This window comes from Amblyomma maculatum, chromosome 4 (assembly GCF_055883805.1).
Source record: "Amblyomma maculatum isolate TAMU_Amacu chromosome 4, ASM5588380v1, whole genome shotgun sequence".
NCBI lineage: Eukaryota > Metazoa > Arthropoda > Arachnida > Ixodida > Ixodidae > Amblyomma > Amblyomma maculatum.
Window position 1 is genome coordinate 53,174,985 of NC_139347.1, and position 26,944 is coordinate 53,201,928.

The 26,944-nt window shown below is 41.9% G+C and overlaps 1 protein-coding gene across 1 annotated transcript; it reads right to left on the reverse strand.

Moving 5' to 3' along the window:
- LOC146191037 (calpain-D-like) lies at positions 1-26,749 on the reverse strand. Its single transcript, XM_084601462.1, has 12 exons — positions 26,266-26,749; positions 19,318-20,971; positions 17,974-18,160; positions 16,198-16,400; positions 15,177-15,321; positions 13,369-13,444; positions 12,865-12,990; positions 11,340-11,492; positions 10,294-10,458; positions 9,365-9,707; positions 8,242-8,420; positions 1-7,308 (listed from the first exon to the last, which is right to left on the reverse strand). The coding sequence occupies exons 1-12, from the start codon at positions 26,499-26,501 to the stop codon at positions 7,131-7,133; spliced, it is 3,645 nt and encodes a 1,214-aa protein (XP_084457588.1). The 5' UTR covers positions 26,502-26,749; the 3' UTR covers positions 1-7,130.
- Between the last annotated feature and the right edge of the window lie 195 nt (positions 26,750-26,944).

Genomic DNA, 26,944 nt, shown 5'->3' on the forward strand with positions numbered 1-26,944 from the left:
AAATGAAGAAAAAAAAAAAGCCATCAGAAATGCAAGCTAGAAAACATTCCTTAGGAAAAGATTTCAAGCAGTGGATAAACATACTATTATGTGTGTATGCGAACCAGTCACACACTACAAAACCCTTTCAAAAAACAACTTACCCACAGCATAGAGAACATGCTCGCAACAATATCTTATCTGTGAGATACACATACAGTTTACTTCCAATAAGTTGAACTCAAATATGACTGAATTATGACGAATTAAAAGGAGCAATTTTAATACACTTGATATTGACAGGACTAAAGTGTCACTGTGAATATACCAGTGAGATCAAATCGATGGGGTTCCCACTGTACTGTAAAAAGCTTATTAATCACAACACATGACTACAGGCAAGAATTGAAATTGAAAGCAGAGATAAAAACGTTTCCTGAGTCACCAAAGCAGAGCCAGGGCCTTTTGACAGCTTTCTCTACTGGGCATGAAATTTCCTGCAAGGCTTCATCAGGGCTAAAAGTGGCCACTCTGAGAAGCCCCAGTTTCAGTTACAGGCAACTTATCAGCTCCTCCCATATTAGAATGACTGTCTACTTCATACAAACAGAGAATGCTATGCCAAGAGCGTAGAAAGAAGATTTACTTTTATAGAGTTAGGAAAACGGTGAAATACCATTATGTGGCCAACGAAAATCTAAATGCTTATTTATGCACAAGTTCTGCATTTTTATAGTGTATACCTGTGCATGTTCAGCAAGTTCGTGACCTCAGAGCCACACCCAGTGCCATGTGTGTGTGTAATGGTAACCATAACGGTAAGAATGGTAACCGTTGCCAATCAATGCGGTGACGTAGCAAACTACAGGTTGTACATGGTACTCTACCATAGCAATATAGGCAGAAGCGTTACGACCAGTAGGAAAGCATTAAAGGACCCTGGCATAGCACTTGATTTCAACAAACAAAAAACAACAGCGAAAAATCAATCGGCATACTCTAGTAGACAGGATGTGAAAACAATTTCATCAAAATATATACATATGCAGTGTTTAGTTACAGCCTTCCAGTTAATACACCAAGGTAGATTAATAACTATTAGGACATGCAAATATTCAAATTTTGAATACAAACTGAGTATTTTTATTATTTTATTCATATTGATATTCGAAAAACTCGCATGTGGAATTTTTAAATATTCAAAAATTAGCGAACATACCAAACATTTTCAAATTCTCTAGAGTTTTACTACACTGCGCGCTTCCCCGTGATGCTCGACCGCGTAGACTGTGCGGTGAAACACCCTCAAAACACACCGGGGTCATTTCGTGAGAGAGACCTTCCTGGCAGTGTACGCAAAGCGAAGAACTTGACGAAACCAGGAAATGGTTTCACCTCAAATGCAGTCAACCACTGCGCAAGCTTTCACAGGTAAAATTACTGTAATGGAAATGGTTTACGGCAGTTTTTTTCAGGCCCATCCAGTAATTCAAGCTTGCGGTTGATTTGGACATTTTTCTTGTTCCCCTGAAGGTCGAATTAACTACTTTATTGTATTCAGCAGCGAGTTGACAGCTCCACCCGGTTTCATGCAGGTCCTTTCTGGACAAAAAACTGCTATACACAGAATCCTATACGAAATTTATACAGGAGTTTTTAGTAGGGTATACACGTCTGTGCAACTCTAGTTTAATTTTATTTGTAAATACTATGTGCATTTTGAAATAAGCAAGAAGAACAATGTTTGCTATTTAATTTTTTTTTTTTCACTGTTCAGACATTTGATATTCGATATGACAGTCGATTCAATATTGAAAGTAAATTTCTTTACTGTATTCGTAATTGATTTGCATTTGAAAATTTCAATATTTGCACACCCCCAATAACTAGACAATGAGCATCGTGTTCTGAAAAACCTACAATCATTGACTAGCAACCGCAATGGCAAAAAAGAAAAAAAATTAAAGAATGCTATTAAATTCACATAGTACAAAGTGTGCTCAAGAAGTAATAACATTCCTCTTTTCCTTTTTTTTTCAAACACCACTTATTAAGAGGTTATAAAATTCATGAAGACTACGGCAGCATATCTGACTGGCCTACATTCCTTTTCAGTGTCACTTTGGTCAAGATGCATCACCAGAGAACAAAGACATGCGTGCCCTTTTTGTACCAGCTTATATTTTTTTTCCTTCTTGAGTAGCCCTGTCCTCATGGTGTGACTGAAGCAAATCTAGAACTGCAAACCGCAAAGATACGAAATCAGGTAGCGCCAAGTCAGGGCCATAAGGAGGATGGGGTACAGTCTAGGCAAATTTTGCAGTCACTATTTTTTTTTTTTAGGCTGGTGTGAGGGCGGGCATTGTCATCCATGTTGGCTTGTAAACAAAAAAAAGCTGGTACAAAGAAAGCATGCATGTCCTCATTTACCAGCAGCACAAAGCCACACAAGTTGACTGAGATTACATTTAAAAGTGATACTAGTCCAGCAGGTACGTGGCTGTGAATTTCATAAACCCTGTACAAACAGTGTTTGAAAAAAAAAAAAAAAAAAGAGGCACATTGCTTTTCTGGACATCTCTCGCACAATGTTTGTTTGTTTGTTTTAGTAAGAATGCACTCTGTAAATAAAGAGACCCAGCCTGTGCCATATAAATATAATAAGCTTGCAACGTACAACTTTTGACTTGAAGGTATATTTTTTGGATCATGAGGCAGTTATGTCTCAGTTAAAGAGGCAACAAATGACAGCTAACAGAGCAAGGTGATGTGAAAGGTGCTATGAAGTCCTTGCAACATGGACTTCATAGTTGTATATTACCTCTTGAGTTTTCTATGTCTTCATACAACCTGTACAGCCTGACGAAACAAAACCTGCGAGAGTAGTATTTTCCCTTTTGGAGCTGGTGCTTTCTAAACCCAAATGAAATTTAGGTGTTTCTTTTGAAGTGATCTGTCCATTGCTCTGCTTGGAAAGAGCAAATTGCTGCTCATTATTAAAAAGCAAAAGTTTTCTTTTTTTTTTTTTTTTTTTTTTTCACGAGCATATAATCAGGGTTTATACTAAAGCCTTATGATTATTCAAGTTCTGAACACCCAAGATCAGCTGCATTTGTTTTCTGATCCCTCACTGAAATTGTTATTTCAAAAATAGCATTATTTTGACTGTCAAAAGTAGAACAAAAAAGTCACTACATTCCTGAAAGAGCTCACTGAAAAAACTGACAGTGCTATGATTAAGTTGACTTATACATATAGTATAGTATAAATCATACATAAATAATATTTCAATAAATGTGAATTCACTCTACACTAGCTCCATAGGAAAACAAAACCTGAGTACTAAGACAAAGAAATTTTGTAAGTGTAGACACGATCTCAAACAACTGTTGACTTATCAGAATTTTAGAAGACTAGAAGAACAACACTTTGTGAAGCTCTTACTGCTGAGCATAACAAAAAATAAATAAAAATTAAAAAGAACTACGAAACAAGAATTCATGAGAAAAATATTGACATAAAAACTCACTGCCATAAATAAAGCAAACATAAACGGCTTGTTGCTACTATGGGCATCGCTAAGTATATGCAGGTATATTTTCATGCAAAAACAAATCGGTCATGTCTCCAGTGAAGCAATATTGCATTTAAAATGTGTTCAGTTTCGTTGTAACACAAACAAATATTCGAGAGAAACTTAAGCTCTGCCTTAAGAGTATGACGCGATAGCACTAATGGGTCCCTTCTGTGGCCTGAGGTCCTCTTTGCATATCACTTTCCAGGCATGGACACTTTTGTTTTTTAAATTTTAATTCCAATTTCCTTAACACAAGACACACAGGGCCTCCCTTTAACCGAGGTCTCACAGCTTCCATTTCCATCTAATTATCCCAAATTTCTTTTCAGCACGATTACTTTACTTTACATTTTCACATGATTTGAGCCATGTTGTGACCTTATACCACAATTTATCTGATGTTTTAATAACTTCCAATACCGTCCCGATTAACCCTCTCAACCAATCTAGATTTTCATGACAACCCAACAACTACTGCACAGTGTTTTCCACTGAACGGACCCTTACTTTTAATGCCTCCACGTTAATAAGTATTGGCAACGTTAAGTTACTGCACGTGGTTGGCCATGTTAATTTCTTCAAGGCCATAATGTTTGTAAAACATCAAGTAAAAAATGAGCAGTAGGGTGTCTTGTTGGCATCACATCCCATCAACATCACTGATAACCATAGTACTCTTCCCATTTGTGTAGCAGTATTTTGCACAAAAATATGAGCGGTCCAGAGTTCTACTGATGGATTGAAAGCAGAAATGAGGAGAGTCATGCTGTGAAAGTAACGTTTCATAAAAAATAGAAAGCTCCCCTGAAGATGAAATTTGTTGAGCCAAATTTAATGATGCACTGAACAGTTCAGAGATCTTTGCTCAGTTTTCCAAAGGTGCAAATTAAAAAAAAAAAGAAGGGTTATTACAATGCATGATGTCAAACCAGAACCAAAACTGAACCCAAAACTGGAATGAACCCATATTTCTTTTTACCTGAACAGGAACCGAACCGAACTCATATATTTCCCGCTATCTTAAAACTGAACCAAAAAATATTTTACAGCTGATCATGATTAGAAATCTTGATATCATTATCTCCATATTTATTCCGATCTGTCGTGTGGCCAATATTTTTATGTCCCCGTGTCACATTGTGCAAGGAAAGTGAATGCAATAGAGCAAGGAAAAAAAAAAGCAACAGCATAATGGAATCCTTGCATTTGATGCACATTTGGGCACATTCCACTCTTTCAAACTAACAAGTGTCTATTGGTTACACAGGAACTGTGACAGATTTTAGGAAACGTAAAGCAGGCATTTTCGTACTTAGATGAAGTGGAGTTGTACTTCAGAACAGGTCAAAACCTACAACAACTGAATGGATGACTAGAGGAATTGCATGCATGCTTTCTAAAAATATTTGTTCTTGGAGTGCTTGGTCAATGTTTCGATACAAACAGACCTTCTTTAAACCTTGTTTCACTGTTACTTTACACCTGATGCTTTCATTCAACCAAGTACTTTAATAGACGCTTGGGCGAGTTGGTAATCCATGAGTGCAGGCAGCGCAAAAAAGACGGGGATATAGGAAGGACACAAACGAGCACTGTTTATGTCCTTCAAAAGTCCCCGTCTTTTTTTGGGGGGCTGTCTGCACTACTCGAGTACTACCTCCATTAAGCTGAATTTCTGCAGGCTGAAAAGCTGAGCTGTAAAAAGTTCCATGAGGCTCAATTTAAATACAGTCTAGTGTGGAGTCACCTCTCGACTGAGAGCACTGGAGAAGCCCAAAGCTTTATGCCATGTGCACCGTTGGATACCAACAGTACAATAGATTGATTAAATATATTTAAAAAGAACACAACGACTTGAGCAATGAGTATTTACTTGACCAAACTAAAAAGATAAATAGTTACCTTCATTGAAAAATACTACCCCAAGCACTTTATCTCATAGCTGCCTTCCAGTGTCCAATCACTAAATTTGCAAAAAAGGACAAGTCTTCCAGCTTTTGCCAGTTACACCCCCCCTTTTTTGGTGAGCTTAAAAGAGACAGCAGCAAAGATGTAGGATTCTATGTCTGTCCACGCGTCTGACTTGATGAGCAGCATGCAAAAGTTGTATGCACTGTTAGGCAATGCTTCTGCAGAGCGCGGAATGTTGCTTCTCACGGAGAAACATAGGGAACGCCGGAGGGGGGAGAACAAATATAAATACGCCACAGCAATAAATAAAATAATATACACACTCTACAAATAAAGAAGCTGTCAGGGGTGTAGCCAGGGAGGTGTATCGCTGTCAAAACACCTCTCCCCCCTCCCCCATTCTTTAAGAAATATAATATTTCTGGCTGCTCCACTAGGACCTGCAATATAAAAAAAAAAGTTTGACAGCCTAATAGCAGCCTTCTCAGATAAAAAACAAAAGGACGTTCATAATGGCCAATCACAAAATATTTCAGTAAGATTTCTGTAAGTTGCACTGTAAAATCATGTGTTTTCAAAGTAAGTGATATCCGCATACCTGATACCTCACTCCACACCCAAAAGCTGAGGCAAATACATCACCCAGTCCCACAGCCACTTCTAAGGCAAACTTTCTTCACTCAAGCAAACCAGCTGCGCTACTCATATAATACCAGGTTTGCCGTGGCAAGTGGAACTGTAATGGAACAGTGGCAGTTCTTTTTCGTGTGTTCAGAAAGCACTAGAAAATTCCCGCAGCAAAAAACGGCCATTCTGCTAAGGAAAATGGCCTTCCAGATTAACTGCAGCACACTTCGCCAGAAAATGAGACCTCCTTAACTTTAAATATACAAGGTGAGGTCAGCCGTCACCTATTGTGTTGACATCACATGATCTACCAGGCCATCAAACTCACACCAAGAAAATTGCCACCTTACTTCACCGGGAAAGTGCAAGTTGCAGTGAGGTGCAGCCAAAGAGCAACTCAAACTTGAAATGTGTGTAGTAACTGCGCAAAAACTGTCCGTACATCATTGCACTCGAGTATGGTACCGTCACCACTGCGACAGTCACCACGCAGCGAGTTGCCTTGGGCTCTACTTATACGTGACCGCTTCAAAAATGGTAAGTTTGCGTTAAACTATTGTAACTTACACCTCTTGCATCGCGTCCTTCTAATACCCCTTAGCGCCTTTACGGCAGTGTTGAAGAAACTTCACTGTGTTATAACTGCAAAATGTTTAGCCCTTTACACTTCTAGAAAAAGAAGCTGCACTCGGTGGCTGTTCTTTAAGCAAGCGCATATCTTGCCACAGTGAACTCTGAGCTCCGAAGGACAGAAAGTGCCTTCAGTAGATATAGGTTTGTTAGGTTAAAAAACGCACAAAAGAGATGTCACTAAATGTGCCCCTTCACAGTGTCTCAAGTAGGTTATTTCACGAGACACTCAATTTGCACTCTGCCCACAAGAAAGGGCCCTCAGGCCAGACAGTTAACACACATCGAAGCCACTGCTTCCTTCCATATCCAAGTGCAAGACCTTCACGTGCATGAAAAGACGTGAATGTGTCTTGCGATAATACAAAACTGCTAAAAAGCATCATGGCCTCTGCAGACAAGGAAATCAGAGTGGCCTGGGAGTGTGTAAGCCATACACTTTTCGGTCAATGGGGGGCACGTGGTTGGTCGCTGAGGGTCCCCAATCATGCAGACCACCCGTAAAGGACACCCGGTGCGTGAGTCGGTGGGCAATGGAGAAGCCACCACTACCTTCAAGTTGTGTGAGAACGATGATCACTTGCCTGCGTAAAGAAATTTTATTCTCCTTTACTATCCTCACACGCACACAGACTCACTCCCAGTTAGTGTCCAAACAAATGTTGCTGCACTCAGCTGCGATAGAGACAATATATTATAAAAAAGAAATGCTCTAACAACCAACAGTGTGATTGCCAATCAAGTATGCCTTTCTATCTACTATTCCATATCCAGGTAAAAAGTCACACTTTCATCCCACTTCATATTATGTCACTGCAGAATCTGCAGTACGTAGCCCAACAGATGGAAAGAAATGTATAACTTAATTAAAAAAGGAAACACTTGTTCCAACCTAATAAAATTAGTAATGATGAAAAAAAAAAAAAAAGTAGGAACAAAGAAACTTAAGAAGTGAAATAAACATTAAAAAAAGTGGGCTGAATTTTCAAAAAATAACAGCTTTTTTTAAAAATTCGTACACCACCAAATGAGATCAGCACCGTATAAAACAAAACATCTATTATTTGACTCAAACTAGGCGTAATCGGCAGGCCTGTTGGAATTGCGATGAAGAAAGGTAGGTTCTAAATACTACATGCAAGACTTGGGACATCTATTGGCATTCCTTCACAATGTGCGTGCGGATCGTCTTCTAAGTAAAACATTTTTTTGCCTGTTAGTCTTTGTTAGCCCATTTAAAACATAAAGCATGAATGGCGCATGACAGTCATGCTTGTTAAGTGGGCTTCTACAGACCTCAACATTTTGAAACCTCATGTGGCAACTAAGCTTATACTATCTGCCTGGCCAACCGGAGCGCACTGCTGCGCCTACTCGAAAGTAGTGTGTTCGGAGCATGTTGACGCAGTTTTCTTCAGTTTTAATCAGAATGACGCAACTGTTCTTGCATTGTGTAGTTTTGTGCATTTGATGCAAGGGTAGCATCCCTGTAGAGTCCCACTCCTAGCTGTGCTCACCTGTGCAATGGAGGTATGCTGTCAACAGTCCTGAGGGTGGCTCTGGTTGAGACAACATTGACACTCTCGGAGCAGTCGCAGATCACTTGGACAAAGCGGTCAGGTAGCCGGTTCTCCACGACAACTACAAGGCCTGCCCAGCCCTTGGTCAGGTAGTATGCAGTCATGCCCTCTCGTCCCTAGAAACATGTGCATGGACAAGAGACACGATGTGGCAAGGATTTCTAGCCGGCCAAATGCTGAAGCAGGCAATAACATAAGCTCACAGACACTAATGTGGACCCCCAGCATGATGGATGACTGGAACAGCCTACAGCACAGTCACACACTTGTCATTTTTGTTTTGTTCAGAGACAGGGTGCCACTGTTACATCCAAATGTGTATATGTGCTTAGGTAGCTGTGGCACAGTCACTTTGCACACAAGAACAAGTTCTGTTGTTACTTCTATGCTGAGCTTGAAAATATTTCATAGGCATTATCTGTCCAGGGGAAAATTATTTAGAATAAATAAAAAAGTGTGCATTTCATTGATTATGGTAAGCTTGAAAACACTGCACTTTATTGAGACAAGGCATAAAAGGCGGCTTCTAGTCTCACCACAGTGTGTCCCCCCTGCCCTCTCCCAATTTTCCTCACCCTCCTTGCCCCCTGAAGTGAAGAAAACTCTCTCCAGTTTGCCCCCTCTCCATCAAGGCTTCACATGCAATTGCAACACTAGACATTTTTTGCCATAATGAGTTATACTAATGGCAACACATTAAAAAAAAACTAGCTCTATTCTACATTTTGCATCTTCCGATACAATTCAAGGACAAACAGTCGGTATGGTGTCTCTGCAAATTTGAAAAAGCCTGAAATTTATTAATTAGAAAATAAAACAGGAGAAGAAAAATTCAGCTCAAGTAAATAAAAGCTAGCTCATATTATGAGCAAAATATGAAGGGTTCCATTTGATTAACATTACACGTGCTGATTTATGTGGCATTTCGTGCTTTTAATAGTTTGAATGGCCCTCCCCTCCCATTCTCCCAGTAGATTACAACAATAGCCTTCTCATAGATGCAAAGAAAAAAAAATTCCCAGTCCATCAACAATGGCAAAGAACCAAAGAGCCTTCACACCTCATGCCTTCGTCCTTTCGCTACGGTGAGATTGATGATGGCATCAGCCAGCACGTTGGCATGTGGGATGACCGTCTCAACGAGAAGCCGCTTGGAGCTGTGAATAGCCAGCAGAAACTTCGGGTACTGGTCAATCTTCGTGAGGCTTGTGTGCCAGTGGTTGAAGGCAAGGCAGACGACCATGTAGGACCCTGGGTCTAGCACCGCATTGCAGCCTACAAAACTGCGCACCTGCCGCTTCGAATGCTTCACTAATGGGCCCACCAAACCGGCGGCGGGGTCCTGTGCCCGAAACACCACCACGCACAGGTCCAGCTGGCAGCGTCGGGAACGCTCGGCACTCCTGCACAGTTTGCGCCCATATATACAACGTGCACATGTGCACTTCTTGCAATCTTGACATGTGAGCCAAGCATTTAGTATTGTGCTCTTTTGTGCAAGAATAGGTTTTTTTTAGACGAATTCATTTTTTTCTGCTTTGCATACAGATGACCATGACGAACAACTGAAGCACAGCCTCAGCCATAGTAACAAAATTCAGTTCTTAAGAAATATGTCAGCTCTTTTTTTTTTTTTTTAAGGTAATTTCCACTGTGAAAACTGCACTCTTGCAGCTTTTGATAGAGCTTCACAAAACTGTCAAGTGCATTTGCTAATATAAGACTGTATCGCCTTTACATTTTTGACAACACTTCTTTTTTCTTTTACATTTGCTAGTACATTCTCTAGTCATGCTAAAAAAGCTAGTCACGATCACAACATAAACTACTCTAATTCAAAGATGGCATGAAAGGTGCCGATTGAGGGATTGAAAAGAATGCAACAAAAGGCTAACAAAAGTATTTCAAATCCCTACACAATACAGAAACAGCATATTGCAGAGACAGCATAATAGGAAGTAATAAGCAAGTAGGACACAGGGATCTGACCTCTGGCCTTCCTGGAAGAGTCCAAACTCCACCTCGGTACCCTCAAGGACCGTGAGCAGGGTAACAGCCTGGCTGTCCTTGTCCGTCTGCGGAGGAAGAACGCCCTGTAGGCGAACCTCGTTCCAGTCGGGTCGCACTTTGCAGATGTCGATGCAGTCAAAGAACCTGCACAAAATTGATTGCAAGGACACATTTCTTCCTCCTCTAAACCACCGATAGAATGATGAACTTTCCAAAGGGTTGAGTCCAGTATGCATGGAAGCAGAGAGGCCAACTTTTCTTTTCGCAATATGGTACCTTCTTTCTATAACACGTGCTCTAAACGTTCACAACAAACTCCCGTTAAGCAAGGTGATAAGCACTGACCAACATTTCATGATCGCATTGCTAATGCAACAGCAACGGCAGTCACTGCCATCTCCTCGCGTCTTGTGTGACATCGTTATACATGCAGTATGGAGAGTTGGAACCACATGCGTCTTCTCGCATGTCCTTTCTCGTACCTGGTAGCCTACTTGCTTGATGTAAGTGCCAAAATCATGCGATTAGGGGTGCGCACTAGTCGTCCCGCTGCTATGCCCGTTGTTCTGCACTGCTTCTGGACGTGAATTGTCATGGTGCCATTTGATGTGATACTACAAAAATAACAGTTGCAGAGGCTGCTGCATTTCATAACAAGAGAGGCCAATTACACTGGAGCATGGTGCGTTGTGTCAGCTGCCTTTACTAACTGTGATTGCAGATGCCCCAATCATGATAGTTGGCCTTTTATTGTCATAAAACTTTTGCACGGTTCCACCAAATTTCAAGTAACGCATAGTAGCTAACAGACAGTCAGCATAGCAAATTCACCACATCAAGGTTATCCACTGCAACTCCTTCATTGGCAGGAGTGCACAAATACACACTGTTCAATGGGGGTCACAATTACAGAGTCGAAAACTTGGTAATAGCGAGAAATCTCCTAGAGAGAGGTTCCTTATATCCAGGTTTAACTATATTTTAAAACCACGAACCTGCGACTTAGATGAGGCTTTCCTACTTACTTGAGAACATCGCTGAAGGACATCCAGAATACACCATCGTCAGCACCATGAGGCATTAATGCTTCCCGCATCTCAGGTGTCCACAGAGGAGACCCATCAGACCAGTCACCTCGCCAGGAATAGTGGCCCCAGGGGTTTCGCAGCCGCACCAACCTGTGGTAGTCAATTTGCACATTTGAAATTCATACGAAAGATTGCAACCACTGGTATTCACAAAGCATAAAACATGCTCCGGAAAACAATACTGCTTGTTCTTATCGAGAGCAAAACAAGACTCTCAAAAATATGATGCCAAAGAACAACCAAGAATGACATTATACAGGCAAAACTTGAATTTTTTTTTTTTAAACAGTCCTTCGAGAAAGGACAGTGTGCCTCAACGCTGAACATTAACAAAAAAAGAAAGAAATGGCTTACTGTTATACTCTTGTGACTAGTGCACAATTCAAATGTTACACAACTTGCCATATATTTGTGTAGACTGGCCTCACAAATGTGTTTTCACTGCTATCAGCATCGACTTGCAAAATATAAATACAAGCTGATTTCCAGATTTCCGACAGTTTCCAATTGCTGTCTGCATTAACATATACAAAAAACACTTAGAGCGCTGACCAAGTAAATGTACACAGCCACTGCCACTAGAGTGGCAATATATACGAAATGTATAGATAGGAAAAGGCCAACAGCAAGACGGCCATAAAGGGAAAGACAAGGAAGATAACTATTTCTCAAAAATGCCACTTCTGCGTCTATAAGAGTTGGTGGACTGCCGTAAAGATGATGTGCATCCACATGCTGCAGCAGATGCTTTCATGACCTCGTCCACAGGCAAATGAATTGCTCTCATAGATGCAGATGGGTGTTGAGGCTGAAGCCTGTTCACCCTGCATAAATTCTGTACTGTTCCTAAATGGGGTGGGGTACACAACTGCCAAGCAATAAAAAAGTAGGTACACTTCACAGCGTAAGCTGCATGCACTTGGCTATCTGACTTATCAAATATTCCTTTGACAGACTGCTGTGCTTGGCATGGGCAGAAAAAGTGGTGAAGCCATATCAAAGAACATTTTCAAGACTGTGCAACAAATGGCAAGTGGCTACAATTTTTCTCTTCTTCCACTTTTCTTTTCTTAAATGATGCCCGTCGGTCTGTCATTTCTCACCTTGTTTTACCCACCTGATTAATCTAGAGCAGATTTGAGCAATTGCATGTATCAAATAACTGGCTGAATCCGATCATTCAATTGGTGCCTTGAAGATAAAGTGATACCTGCTGAGGGCAGGTTTTGAAAGAAGTGAACATAGGCCCAAGGTGACAATCCTGCTCTTTAAAATCTTCGTGTGGGACGATCTACAGTCATGGAGAAGTTTCGATGATGGAAGACAATAACTCTAAAAAACATGAAAAAACTGCAAATGTACTGAATATCTAAAAATAAAACAAACTGTTGTCCACAGTCAGTACCCTAGCCCAAAGTATTCACCGACATGTGTGATCTGTGCGTTGTTTCAGTAAGCTCACCTGACGCCCTCAATGTCTTGAACATCAAGTACAGAGTAGGCGTGCCGTGGGCGCAGCCCTACTGCATGGTAATCCTGGTCATTCACTTGCATGTTGCCGGAACCACAGGAGGCGCCCATCAGAAACCTTTCATGAAAAGAAACAGACAAAAGGCAGATGCAAAGATTCCATCACTAGTCTTATTCACATTATCACCGAACTTCAAAACTTGCATCTGTCTTGAGTAGCATCTTTGTAGTCAATGTTACCTCTTGTAATGTTCCCGCAGACATCTCAGCTACTGATTGTGAATGAGTGCGAAAACGGCCGCACAACGCTGCTGAGCCAGTCTCTACGAATTTAGTCAAGCCTAAGTACTCAGATGCCAAATGTTTCAAAAGCTTCTAGACTCTCAATTAAGAAACAACCGTCAATTAAAAAAAAAAGAAAAAAAAAAAAAAGCACGTGTCGTCAGCAACAGGCCTTCAGTGGCGCCTACTAGTTTGATTCGGACACCCAACTTACCCAGCAGCCCTTGAGCTCAACAATTGTGCCCAAATCAGATCCTCATCAATGCCTTCTTCATTGGGAGAAGACGAGTCTGAAAGGAAAAGTAAAAAAGAAAGAAAAAGGCACCGGCAGTGAGGCAATCGAATATGCAGATTTTATATAACATTTACATCAAAAGCGAAGGCAGACGGCCAGCTTCCAAATTAGGAGTGCTGCTGTTTTTACTTGGTGGGATGGATTCACATGCAGAAATGCTCTGTCATGAAAGCAGCGGCGAAAAACAGCCTGCTCTTGCCAGCTCCAAACATGCAAAATGTGAAGGCAGTAAGCTACGAACTTAAGAAATGAACTGTGATATGAATGCCAAGTGAGCGGAATATGAGAAGGATGAAATGAGGGAGGTAATAAATTGCCATATCTAGGAGCTTATACCACCAAACAGGTTCTTGATGAAGCCTGTGCTCATCCAGCCATTTCTTTCTTTTTAATCTCTACGGTTTTTTTGCATTAAACTTGTACCTCAAATTTTTAGGCTGACTTCAGGCTTGCTATCTGACATGAGCATGCTAATTCCCTTCCATGTGACATCCGCAACCACCACACATTCACATGTCCGGGCAATCCGTGCTATCAACAATGTGGCACCATCCTGACAATTCGCATCCATAGCATAGCATGCCCTTAAGTCATCACACCAACTTCCATTACAGCTAAATTATGCATCATGTCCTCATCTTGGGAAAGAACAGGCCTGCCCCACCTACTGCACCCCACCTAACACCAATCTTGGGGTCTGTACCATCTATGTGTCATGTGACCCTCAGCTTCGGCCGCAGGCTGTCAATTTAGTTTTGCTACACGGAGCTGCCTTTTGTCTGTTACCTAGCAATTTGGCACAGATGCTGTGGTAAATTCAACATAAGATATGCAGAACAAACAAAAATACAAGCTGTCATTTGCCCTCCTCTGGAGGGTGCTCACTGGAAGACTGAAAAATGGGCTTTTAAAGATAACGTGGTGATTCTTTTCCATTCACATTGATGGAACCAGCAGCACTCACAGAATGCGCGAGCAAGTTCATTACTAGGATTCTCAACTAAAATGTGCTAATTAATGTTTAAATTTTCAGCACTTTGTTGCAACTACAAAATGACAGCAGGGGCCACCAGCATTCATATGCATCCAATGCTTATTATTAGATGTGCAGATATGTAATTGCCCTTGGCATAATGAGGAAAAAAGTTTTTGGCTGTGCAGACACATCTGTGCAGGTACAATGCAAATGTAACCATGCCTACATTTTTCCTGCTTGCTAGAGTGCAGCTTTACGTACCGCTACTCAAATCGGAGGGAAAGAGAGCGAAATGAGTATGGTACATCTGTTCTGAGCTGGGCCACTCTGCAGCAAGGTCCTGGCACAACTATTTGAGCTTCAGAGTCGTAGCGTGCCCCTTTCATGTATCTGGACAGGCAAAATTCCCAGCGCAGTAGCACCAAGGACAAGTGCATTTTCTATATCCAATAATTTACCTTGGCTGCCACAATGATACGTTACAAATCTTTACTGCAACCAAGCGACTAAAATGACAATGTTAGAATATTTTGGTTAATTACCCTGGCGATACATTTTTCTCATAACTTTTTTGACGTTAGCAAACTGCCGTTGCTGTGTTCGCGAAGAAGTCATCACTTTATCTCGAAAAGCCTTTTTGAGAACCACTTCCCACTAACTACCTGTATATTGTTCATTGGGTATTTCTGAGCAACAACTTCAAGCACTAGTACAAGAAGAAAGATGGCAAGCTCCTTCCTTGGGTACTCACATTGAAGAGGTACACTTTCGCATGGTGCTCCAGTGAATGTTGACAGTCCCTCGATGCACCGTCCAGATACAAGCGCTTCATAGCAGCCATGCAACTTTGCCACAGCCTTCTCAATCAATGGTACCCATAGCTGCTTCCGTTTGGCCTGTGTTAAGGAAAATGGAGAACAAGGATGGATGCATACAAGGTGTTACCCAAAGGTTTGAGGAATTCGATCATGAGAAAAAAGTAAAGAAGAATGCTCATTGCAACTCCTACTAGCTTGCACTGCCTGCACATTAATGTACATTAAACCTATAAACCTAAATGGCAAACAGTTTGCCTTGCTTGGCAGCAGAGTCATACTACATCCATTTCGCACGCATTGTTTAAATTCCGCAAACTCCTGGGTAGCACCCCTCTCCAGGAAACACTTCAGGACTCTTTCACCAAAATTTAAAAATTTATTACAGCCACATTTTACTAAGCATCTTTATTTTCCGCTCTCTCTGAAGCATCTTTGCACTGAGAAAATCCTGCGTCACCTCCTGACTGAGAATAACCGTGGAAGCATGAAATGCTTTGCAATGAATATTTTGGCACCATGTGGTAGTGAGTAAACAAGCTTTAAAGAAGGCACCTTGGTGCAATTCTGCTAATATCAAAGTAACTTCACTGCATTGCATACACTGTCAAAGCTTTCACAGCAGTGGTTCTTGACGCGACAACCATTTTGTGCATTGTGTTTCTAGTGAACACATCACCGAGTTCAACAAAGCACACAGCATGTTCCCTCATGTGAGTTCGAAAGTTCCAAATAAAGACAGATCACAAGCTAAGCTACAAAGTTCCCTTCCTCTTACCTTCAAGCCAGTGCAATGCCACACTCAAGCATTCTGTACCTCAACAGGACCACAGTAGCTGCAAGTCTGACTAATGGCTTATTTATAAATATGAGAACGTCACGATTATGGGTGCGTCAGCATTAACTTGCTAGTGAGCAGCCCACACCTGAGCCAAGAGCCCTGGCAACCCTACTAACCTGGGAGTAAACGAGGCAGCCCTTGGCGTCACATGGCAGCAAGTCATCAAGCAGCACTGTAGTCCACTGGCCGTCCTTGCAAAGTCGCACCTGGTAGACGCCCTGGTGGCAGATGGCGCGTGTCACCATGACACGCTCCACCAATTCTGGCTGCTCGGCAAGCACAGCAAGCGCTGACAGAAGCCAGCAGTTGCCCAGAATGCCTGCACAGCATTGAAACAAATTTTGCAGCACAGACATCGAGCTGGGGTCAGCTAAATAACAACAGCGGAACAACTCAACACAAGGCCCTGTTCTCTCTCTTGACTTGGCGAATAAAAGATTATGAAAACCTACAATGATCCTGAGAGTGCATAAAACACAGAAAGGACGCTACTGTTTCTGCACAGCAGTAGCCTAGACTTCAGTTTTATTAATAATGCTAGGATTTAAGAACAGCATACCTTGGCAAAACTTTCCTGCCAGACACCCCAGTGGGACAAGAACGTGAGGAACACTAGTACTTCTAAGGCAGTGCTCATAGCCTTTTTCATAATAATGTTCTTTACACAAATCTTTACTGCTGCTTCATTTTCCCCTGGCAACTGGAAGCAGCAGTCCAGAAACTTAGGTGCAGCCAATCTGTGTCTTTATTATATTAAAGATGCATTCTTTCTCAATCATGCGAGTGTTGCAAAGGAGACCTTCTTACTTTCTATTTTACAATCAGGACAAAAATTAGTGCACGGTATAAATTCTGCGCTATTTTCAGCAATTTTAATGACCACTTCAAGTAAGGGAAAGCAGAAAATGTGTGTCTGCAGCATATATTGATGTATGTTTCTGGCTGCACCTGCGCAATGTCTAAAGTCTATTCCAGAGATTTATGCATTAATAAAAATTTTGAGGCAACCTACTGAGGCCAAAAGGCAACATAACTAAATCATATTTTATACTCTGGAAAACTTCTTTAATCTTCAAATTTTGGCTAAAAGTTTAGCTAAAATTCCAACACCGTGCGAAAGTGATGTTGCACAGGTTTTGCTCTTCTGTTGCCAAGCTTTGAAATAACAGGGATGAATCACACATTTGTCACCAATTAATCTTTCCTTTTCTTGATTGGCTATGCAGCTGCAGCACCAGATTGCAGAACTTGCCATTGCCTCAGCAAGGTGTTGTTACGAAGCTGTTGACCAATCGCAGCTGTTCCACAAGCAAGACAAAACTTTGCTCCGGGTAGCAGCCCCTGGATCGGTACTTTTGCACCATAATTAAGGACTGAGACTTTAAACAAAATACAGGGCTGCACTTAAGTCTGCTTAAGAGCAGAAATGGCAAAAACCACTTCACAGGACTATTTTCATCACTGCTTCATCATCATTGCTACTATCATCATCAACACTACTGCTATCATCACTATCAACTAAATGTGCTGCCACTGTCATCGCTACTACCATCATTATCAATATCACTAACTGTGCTGTCTTTATCGTCACTACTACCATCTTCACCCTCAAGCTAGACAAGGTAAACTACGATCTGTTACTCACGAGCCCGGCGTGGCGTAGTGGTTTGCGCGCTCAGCTGGGGATCGGAGAGAGAGTGGCTCGATTCTTAGCGGAGGCAGATTTCTTTTTTTTTTTCCTTTTCCTATAGTGTCAGTTCATGCAGACATTTCTTGTGAACGCTTACGTCGACACCACCCATGAGCCAATAAAGGTATTCGCCTTAAAAATCAAAATTAGTATTCAGATATCTACAAACATGGGTGTACTCAAGTCAATACACCAAGCTGACCTTGAGATATATCGGAAGGCATTGGTGTCCGGAACACAGTCCAAGAAATCTTGGACTCCTTGGGGTCACAGGTGATTTCACATGGCCGAAGCCACTTGACTGCAATCTCTTCCCTTGGCTCGTCAGGATTATAGTAAAGCGACTTGAGCAGAGGTGGAAATGAGTCATCCACAAAGGGCTCCCTGTTCTGTAAGGCAATGCAAGAGCATTCATGCAGCTTAACAACTATAGGTATGTGCAATGATGGCAATGTACAGACCCTGTCAAAAGATTAGAGCCCACGAATTTTGTTCCAAGCCACACCATGTACGCTCGTAATGCATTCCCAGTGTTCCAAACCTTCTGAAGGTGAGAAGATTTCTTTTGTCTTACCCCCTCTTATTGGGAGGACTTCCTTAAGGAGCAACACTGTAGGATTTAGAAGCAGACCTCCTGAGCTCTAAACTTTTGATAAAGGTTACATTTGGAAACTAAGCAATGCCTTTGCCAAATCAACTGATCTGATGCAAACACAACGAAAACATCAAAATTAAACTTAAGTTCTACTAAGGTTTTCAGTCTCCCACCCTCCTTGTGTTCACAACCTTTAAACACCGAATCTCAGCTCTTGTTTCCTTCAACCAAGTATTCATGTTTTATCCATTTTAAAAGCTACGCTACAACAAAGCTATACATATCATGAGGCTGAATCAAAACTCCTTTGCTGTGGTTAGCACAAGTCAGATATGTTGCAGTTCATAGTGGAAAGGAAGAATAAGTAGTTCAATATAGTTTAGGACCACACTGTCATTACTTTATATTGGCAGGCTCAACTGCTTGCAAATAGGATGATCCCATGAGGTATGCCACGAAGGCATACTTTTATGGCAGCAAGAGTGATATGTACTTATCAATGAATTTCTGTTTCAGATCTAAATATTTTCAAGACAAGATCAATTTGAAACATTGGGCCAATTAGTACATGCTTGCTGCATACAAGGCACCAATTTTTTCCCGAACTTCCATCCCATATGCTTCTTTGATGATCTCCTATAAAAAGATTCAGCCACCAAATAAAAAAACGTGAAATCGGCCCTCACACTTTAAAGACAACTTAGCAATGCAAAAACATGAAATGTAAAGGCTCTACAGATGCCGTGATCCAAAAGCTTGTATGCAGCTCTCAGAAGTTACATGTGCCTATATTTACTGGGGGAGGGGAAACAAAAATAAACTGGTGTTGCTATTGCAAGATAGGTACTACTAAGTCTGGCTGTCTCATTAACCACCTGGAGAGCTGAGTGACACTGCCTGACTGAGATGTGCATCATGAAATAGTTTCACTCCTCAGGGTGCTTCACTCACCGCTTTGCAGAAGGACACAATGTGGTCCCACCGCTCTCGTGCCTCGCTCTCTTCAATGCGTCGCAGTTCCTCCATGAGTTCACTCTCGCCACGCCCTGTGGCACCACGAGGCCGTGCTGCCTCTGGTCGAAGGGACACGAGGCTGCGCGAAGTGCAGCACATTTCGCACGCTGCATGCGGACCTGAGTTGAGAAATGTGCATGACGAGCATTCCCAGGCATCTTCACCGGGTTCCCCCAGCAATTTTGTCATCCGCCGGTTGCGGGTGCTAGCCCGTGCTGTGCCTGCACTGGTAAGCGGTGGACGCTGGGTACTGCAGGCGCAGCATTCGGCAAGGTGGTTTGGGTTGCGCAAGGTGCAGTGGGAACACACCCAGCTTTCGTGAGGCTTCAGTGTTTGGTAACGTTTCGCTGCCACACTATTCAGCTTGGAGCCACCGCAAGCACTGCAAAACCGGTCTTGACCAGGGTTGATTAAGGTGCACTTGACGCAGACCCAACGTGAAATGGTACCACGACCATCCGATGTACCGCAGACATCACAGTTAGAGGCTGAAGATGGGTTATGAGCAAATGAGCAACCCGAACATGTCCACATGTCCTCTTTCGGAGCAGACAGTCCGTTGCCGATGGCAGGACTTGATGGAGAGCTCCTATGTCCGTCCATTGTGTGGTTTCCTTTGACTTCAGACAGTGAACGACTTCGCCTTGCCGTGAAATGACGCTTCTGAGAACCAAGCAGTTCAGCCAGGAAACCTAGGCTGAAAGCATTACGTGGCAGCAACAGTGGGAAAGTAGCTGCAGGCATGCGAGATTGCCCACAGCCAGGGCACTTGGCACTGGATGCCTCATTGTGGCGCTCGCACCTTTTGCATGTCCATGGGGAATCTAGAAGAGTCACGTCATCTGCTGAATGGGCGTTGGCAATGGCCGAGACAAGTGCTCCACCTTCTGCACTGAGCCTGAAAAGACGGTTCAGGGCTCGTCGAATGAGTGGCTGTTGCCTGCGACGTGGCGGCTCCTCGATGGTTGGGACAAGAGATGACGGGCTTTCTGGGGGTGTTGCATAATCTGCAGAGCTGATAGTGGCGTCACGGCCCAGCGTTTTGCCATTTAGGGTTCCAGTGGCAACAATATCGTCACAGAAGGGTTCTCCACAGGCCACACAAACCTTGTTGGACAGGGAGTTCCATTCCTGACATTGAAAGCAATACCACTTTTCGCTGAGTCGAGCTGGTGTGCTTTGTTCAGCAGGTTCATCCTTCTTGGGCTTTTTCTTCTTTATGCACTTTACAAATGTATGGTCAAGGTAGTTTGCTGGCAAATTCTTATCAATAACAACCTCACCAGCTACAACTCCATTGCTGTTCAGACCACTCGCGTCCTCAGATAGGCACTGGGAAAGCTCAACATACAAAGGTTCCTCGTCTTTAGTGGACTCTCCAGAAGAATCTGTAGTGTCATCTGCATCTTCTGGCGGTGGCGGGAGAGGTAAGTCATCCGGAATATCATCTATGACTGAGCTATCTTCGTCATCTGGCAGTCCATGCCAACTAATGCACCGGGGTTTCTTTTCTTGCTGTTGAGGACTTTCAGCGTTATTATCATCACAGGGCAGATCATAGATGTGGTGTTCTTGGTTCTCAGTGGAATTCCTTTGCGTGAAAAAGAAAAGAGGAGAGCAAATCGTATGTAATACGCTTGCATCCAGGTTGTTTCATGCCAAAAGTCTCACAGCCGAAAGGGCAACCAGATACATATACTATAGTGAAGCTATCCAAAAGTAATAGAAAATAATAAGCCTCTGCCCGTGCTACTAGGTATAACGGGCTAAACCAGATATAATGGGCTAAAGCCACCAGATACAGCTGAAAATAAGTTTTTCCAATTGGCAGCAGCACAAAAGGATGCCTCCAGTTTAATTTTGGACAACAAAATACTACAGCTTTCTGGCGATACTTTCATTTTCAGTGTGAATCACTGAAAGCGGCTATATTGATTTGTACAGATCTTATTGCTTTCAATATGTTAGCCTCAGGCTATCCTTGCACACTAGGCTGTGCTTACAATTACAATTTCCTAGTTTCTTGCAGAGGACGAAAAAAAAAAAAAAAAAAAAAACATCACCAAAGTGTACAAACTACACTGCCTGGTTGCTGATCAGGAAAAGTTTACTTTAAAATATAGCATGAGAGGATTCTTATTGGTGCTGTTGCAAAACAAAAGTACTACCCAAACAGAGCTTTTTTTTTTTTTTTTGAGGAAAAAAAAAAAAAAAAACAGCTTTAGAGATGGCCCTTGAATGCTATTCTCAATAGTAAGTGCCAATAATAATAGGTCTAGAAATCTGAAATAAAAAAACAATGGAGGGCTAGGCACTTGGCCTACAAATAAGTGAAGTTTTAAGTTCATGAATTTAATTTCAAATGCAAGAAATTATTCTTCAGGCAGTCAGTGGGCTACTTCAGCACGTATCAAGAACCTTGTCAACATCCTACATATTTAAGCTGTAAAATGCGGACAGTATGTAAATGGCAACACATATTGTTTTCTCTCTCTCTATTCTACAAGGCACATTTAGCTTCATGAAATGCTAAGGCCAAGTTGCCTGCTACAACTAATGCCACTACCTACCACCTACATGCAAATCAATATCTGTTGAGCTCAGTAAGGCTGACGTGCACCAAGGTAAACAACTTCAATGGGGCAGTACTTGCAAAACAAAAGCCCCAAGCAAGAATGTCTTTGTGTAAAGCCAACTTGATCCCATAAATCAGCAGTTCCCAATGAAGGATTAGCGGGGTCTCTTAGCACTAGAGCATGCTAATGAGGAACTTGGGTGAGTGGGAGCAGAGATACTATGATTGCAAAAGGTGTATGACACGACTAACCGTGAACATGAATTAGGCTTGCTTTTTCACTGCATGAGATAACAACCAAGAAATATATTACACTGGTTCATTGCTAGTCCACTCCTTGCTTCTGCCATTTGCAACAGCAGATTCAAAACAATATTTCTTGGCATAAATAAGTCACTGAATAGAAAAATTCAAATTTCAAGTTATACTTGAATAGTAGGCACACATGGCTCCACTGAGTTTTGTTTTCATCAGTACAATAAAAAAATATTGGGGCTCAAATGTACAACTAGAGCATTAGGGGACACAAGTTGCTGGGCTAGTTGGTGCATACTTAATAAGAACATCAGGAAGAATGTTTAAGCCACGCTATCATGAGACCAGGGTTCTGTTGAACACTTGTGGCATACCTCACTAATGAAAAACGTGCAGCGTGCACCAGTGACACCTCAGTAGCCCTTTAGAGCATAGAAAAGACTGATCTTAAACATGTGATGATGAACAGTCATAAAAGGAAGCAAATGCCTCTTGTGCGTGCATTTCATTTGTTTGGAACCATATATGATCATCGCTTATGGCAAATCAAAACAGCTAGCAGGAGCCCTTGTTCAATGTCCTTTTCCTCTGTGTGTGTATCGCTATATACTAGAATATTATTAGGGCAACAATGCAGAGGACACAGACAAAAGAAAGAACACAAAATGAGTGCTGTCCTTTCGCTTACGCATTTTGTGCTGTTCCCTAATAATGTATCACTGACTTGCCCGTCCAGCCATAGCTAGAACGTTCTTTTTGAATTCACAGTAGTGATGGTATGAAGACAAGCAAACTGTTGCTGCAGGGGGGGACATTACTGCATGTGAAATACAAAAAAAAAAAAATGCTTCCCTTTCAGTGGCAGTTATATAAGAGAAGCTGAAAACATTAGCCACAAGGTTTCATTACAGTTTGTATATTTCATTTATTTAGTTTGAAAGGTAGGTCACCATACCATTACCAGCGATGAAATACTTTAAAGAGAAAATTGCTGCATCAGGATGGAAAGCTTAGCGAGTCGCATGACCTTCGCCTTTCAAAGTGCAAAAAACAAGCATAACTACACTAATGAAATTTTCACAAAGCTACAGTAATCAAGGATCAAATACTTTCTCACAACAAAAACCTTCATTCAAAGAATACTGATGTATAAATCTATGCTATTATAAGCTGTGCACCAAAAAGTCAAGAAGCAAACAACAGAAAATAGCTGAAGAGGGCATCAATAAAGTGTGCAGATGCACTTTTACACAGGATGCATAGAGTGCACCCTTCACCAAGAGATTCAAAGCAAGGAACATTATAAGAGAAACTGTATAATTTGCTCATGGCATTTAGATATATATACAAAGTCCATATGTCATATAGTGTGATGGCTGGTTGGCTTATACATGAACTTTTTTCTTTGGTATCAGAAAGGTTTTGTTTACAATAGATTGTGAATGCCCTGTGTTTCCTTTCCCTGTAAACCTTTACTGAAAGGCCTTTTTGCCTTTTTCTGCTGTTTTGTTTTTGGTATTGATCAGGATTTACATCTGCATTCTTTGAATAAATGCTTCGTTGCAAGAAGGACCTTTATGTCATCACCTTTTTTTTTATACAAATGTATCTTGTGTTTGCTGTCGATATATACAATAATAAATTCTACTCTTCAAAAATAATACCCATATCTTTACAGAACTTCATTCATGCAAAAGCAAGGTGCTATCCTGTGTAATGACATCCGTTTTAAATTGTGTGTTCAGTGGCATTTGGCTGCATGGCTTTAAGTTGCAAGGTCAAATTGTGGTTATGCCAGCCAGATTTTGGTGAAGGCAAAATGCAAAAGTGCCATGCGATGTCAAGCCTTCTACAGAAATTAATTTCCTAAGGCCTCCATATGACATCATTCGAAGCAGATGAGTAGATGCACGATACAAAACTCCCCATACCACTTAACACACTAGCAAAAACTAGAACTTTCTTCCAGCAACGCTACCAAGCCACGCCTCCTCCAATATATTTACGTGGGAACCGTTTCATAATAAATACACTGCTCTGTTTTTCAATGGCAATGTGACCGCAATACTTAACAATGCATCATGGCATTTGCATTGTTCCACTAAAATATCCAAAACTGTTCATTCTAACTCAGACCTTTTGTGATAGAATGACTTGTCATTAAACAGTAGCTGCAAAAAGAATTCAGTCCTTCAATTAGAGCAACCAAATGACTTGTTTTGAACAGCATCAAATAATTGCTACCCCAAACATTTTTTTTTTTTTCAAAACACTACCTGCACATCGTGCAAAATACCTATTCCTACTACCCTCAACATGAAGTTTTTTTTTGGCTAAATCTGTGATGTCAAGAATCATGCCAAGTCAACAGGCATGAACCCATGTAATAGAAACATGATGGCATACAATAAGCATTACAGTAAAGGACTAACTGCTCCTAGCTTTTAGTGTGTGTTTCAGTAATGGTTGAAAGTTTCGAGCACAGAAAGCATGGCTTGAAATGCAGTTATTCACTGAACATACATTCACACGCACGCTACACAAATTTTATTCCATGAACAAAGATTTGAAATGTTTAAAAATCAAAAGAAAATGTTCCAAGATATTCCCTAAATATTGTTCATTCTTCTAATTTGCAGTGACCTTGGCATTATGACTACTTCACATAAAGAAAAGTTAATTCTTATGAAGGATATATACACTAATTAATTTCTTTACTTATATATGTACGGCTACATAAAGAAGATGTGGCAGATAACCCTACCATAGTTTTTTCCATGCAGCTCACACAGCTATGCAACCAGGAACGTCCGGTCCTTGTGTCATGAATAGTGCTGTGCTGATAATCTAGGCTCTCTCTGCTGTGATGGCTGGTCCACGATAATGATACAAAGCTTTATCAGAGATCGTGTATGCACATGTATTTCCATGCTATGAGCATTTGGCAATCCTGGAAGAGCCGCACCGGGCATGTATAAGTAAAGCGCTTATGGTTATAGTACGATATGCCCCAATAAAATCATCTTTGTCTTATCAGTATATCTCAAACAAATCGCGCGTCGCGCAGTGCGTCCATGTGGGCGTAGGGGACTACGTTGCCCCGTCGTTACATGCGACGCCGGTTGACGTGTGCGCGGCACGAGTGACTAATGCATCGTGTCCTTCGGACGAGCCGGGCGCCGATAACGCTCGCACCAGCGAAGGGAATGCCGAAAACAGACACACGTAGTGAGTGATCAAGGCGCGTGGGAGAGGCCTTCTTTTTACGGAATTCACCGGGTGTGTGCTACGCGCTTCGTTTACAACCTGTTCGCCAGCAGCGTGCCGTACATCGCACAATGTGTACTAAGAATGTTCTATAGTCGGTGTGTCAAGCTCCTCATTCGGGCTTCGTTCCGGTTGCCCTCATTCGTGTGGCCGACAAGATAAGAAGCGACCTGAAACCCTCAAGTAAGTCGATCAGCTGTGACGCACAATCGATCCGTTGAGCCAGGCGCGCACGGTTCTCCCTTGCTTTGAAAGCACGCCTTTTTCTCATTTCGAATTCCACGTTCGCTGGCCGATAAAGTACTTGGATATCGGTATGCTTGACGGTTGTCTCGCTGCGTTGAAACTTATGTGGTGCAGTCACAGTAAAGCAGCCGAATCGGCTCAAGTGATAATCACTTGCGTGCTCAAAGAAGCTATTGCGCTGCGCGCGGCAGGAAAAAAGAAAAAAAAAATAATAGAAAGTTAAATAGCCGTTCTTTGTACTATGCAGTTCATGAGTAATTCAATATCTTTACACTTGTGTTCAGCTATGTGGCTCGCTAACAGTTGCTACCGCTAACCCAAATGTGTAACTTCAAAGGTAATGCACAGCTGTTCAGCACTACCTGTGAATCAATGTAAGCAAACTTCGTGCGTATTTTCTACGAATTCAGAAGACCAAACCACAGCAGAAATAACATGCACAGGCTCTTGATTCAAAGTTTATTCGGATATACTTTTCTTTCGTGAAAGGAACAGTCATGCTTGGCTACATGCAGGTTGGAACTACTACATCAACGAATTACCTTTCGGGAGCAACCGAAAAAGCCCCGGGCTCCACTCGGCTCTCCACGCGACGTGATGTAAGAGTGAATTTGGAAGACCCGTCCTTGGAGTTTTGAGGCAATGGTTCCCTGGATACATCGTCGTCTTCGGGCACGGTTCGACTTGCGCCGCAACGTATGCAAGATCCGCTGTCTGTCGGATTTATGGAGGTACAGTTTTTGCAGTGCCATTGCAGAACGGACGCGTTGGAACCCATCGCGCACTCGACCCGACTGTGCTAACCAATTGTGAAAGAAATTTGCTAATTAACCGCCTTCAGTTTCCGGCGACCGCGCAAACAGTAGCTAAACAGAGACCACATTCTGCCGATCATTACGAACTTAGGGCTACTCGCCGTTAAATGAAGATTTACAGTGTACGACCCATGTTGAGTGCTGCTGGTGTTTCTGGTTCCGTGTTAAAGCTATCCGTGCGCGTTGCTAGCCGTTGGTTCCCATAGTGAACGACAGGCGGCGAGACGGCTTCGGACTCTTCGTACTTGTTCCGGTTTTCATTTCTTATCTTTTAGACCTTAATTTAATAAATGGGGAAACGATTACCTGAAAACTGATTTGTAAGGAGACAACCAAGAAAAATTTCTGGAGCAAAATGAGTATGCGTGAATTCTGTGCGTGATGACTTCCGGCATGATGAATCCGA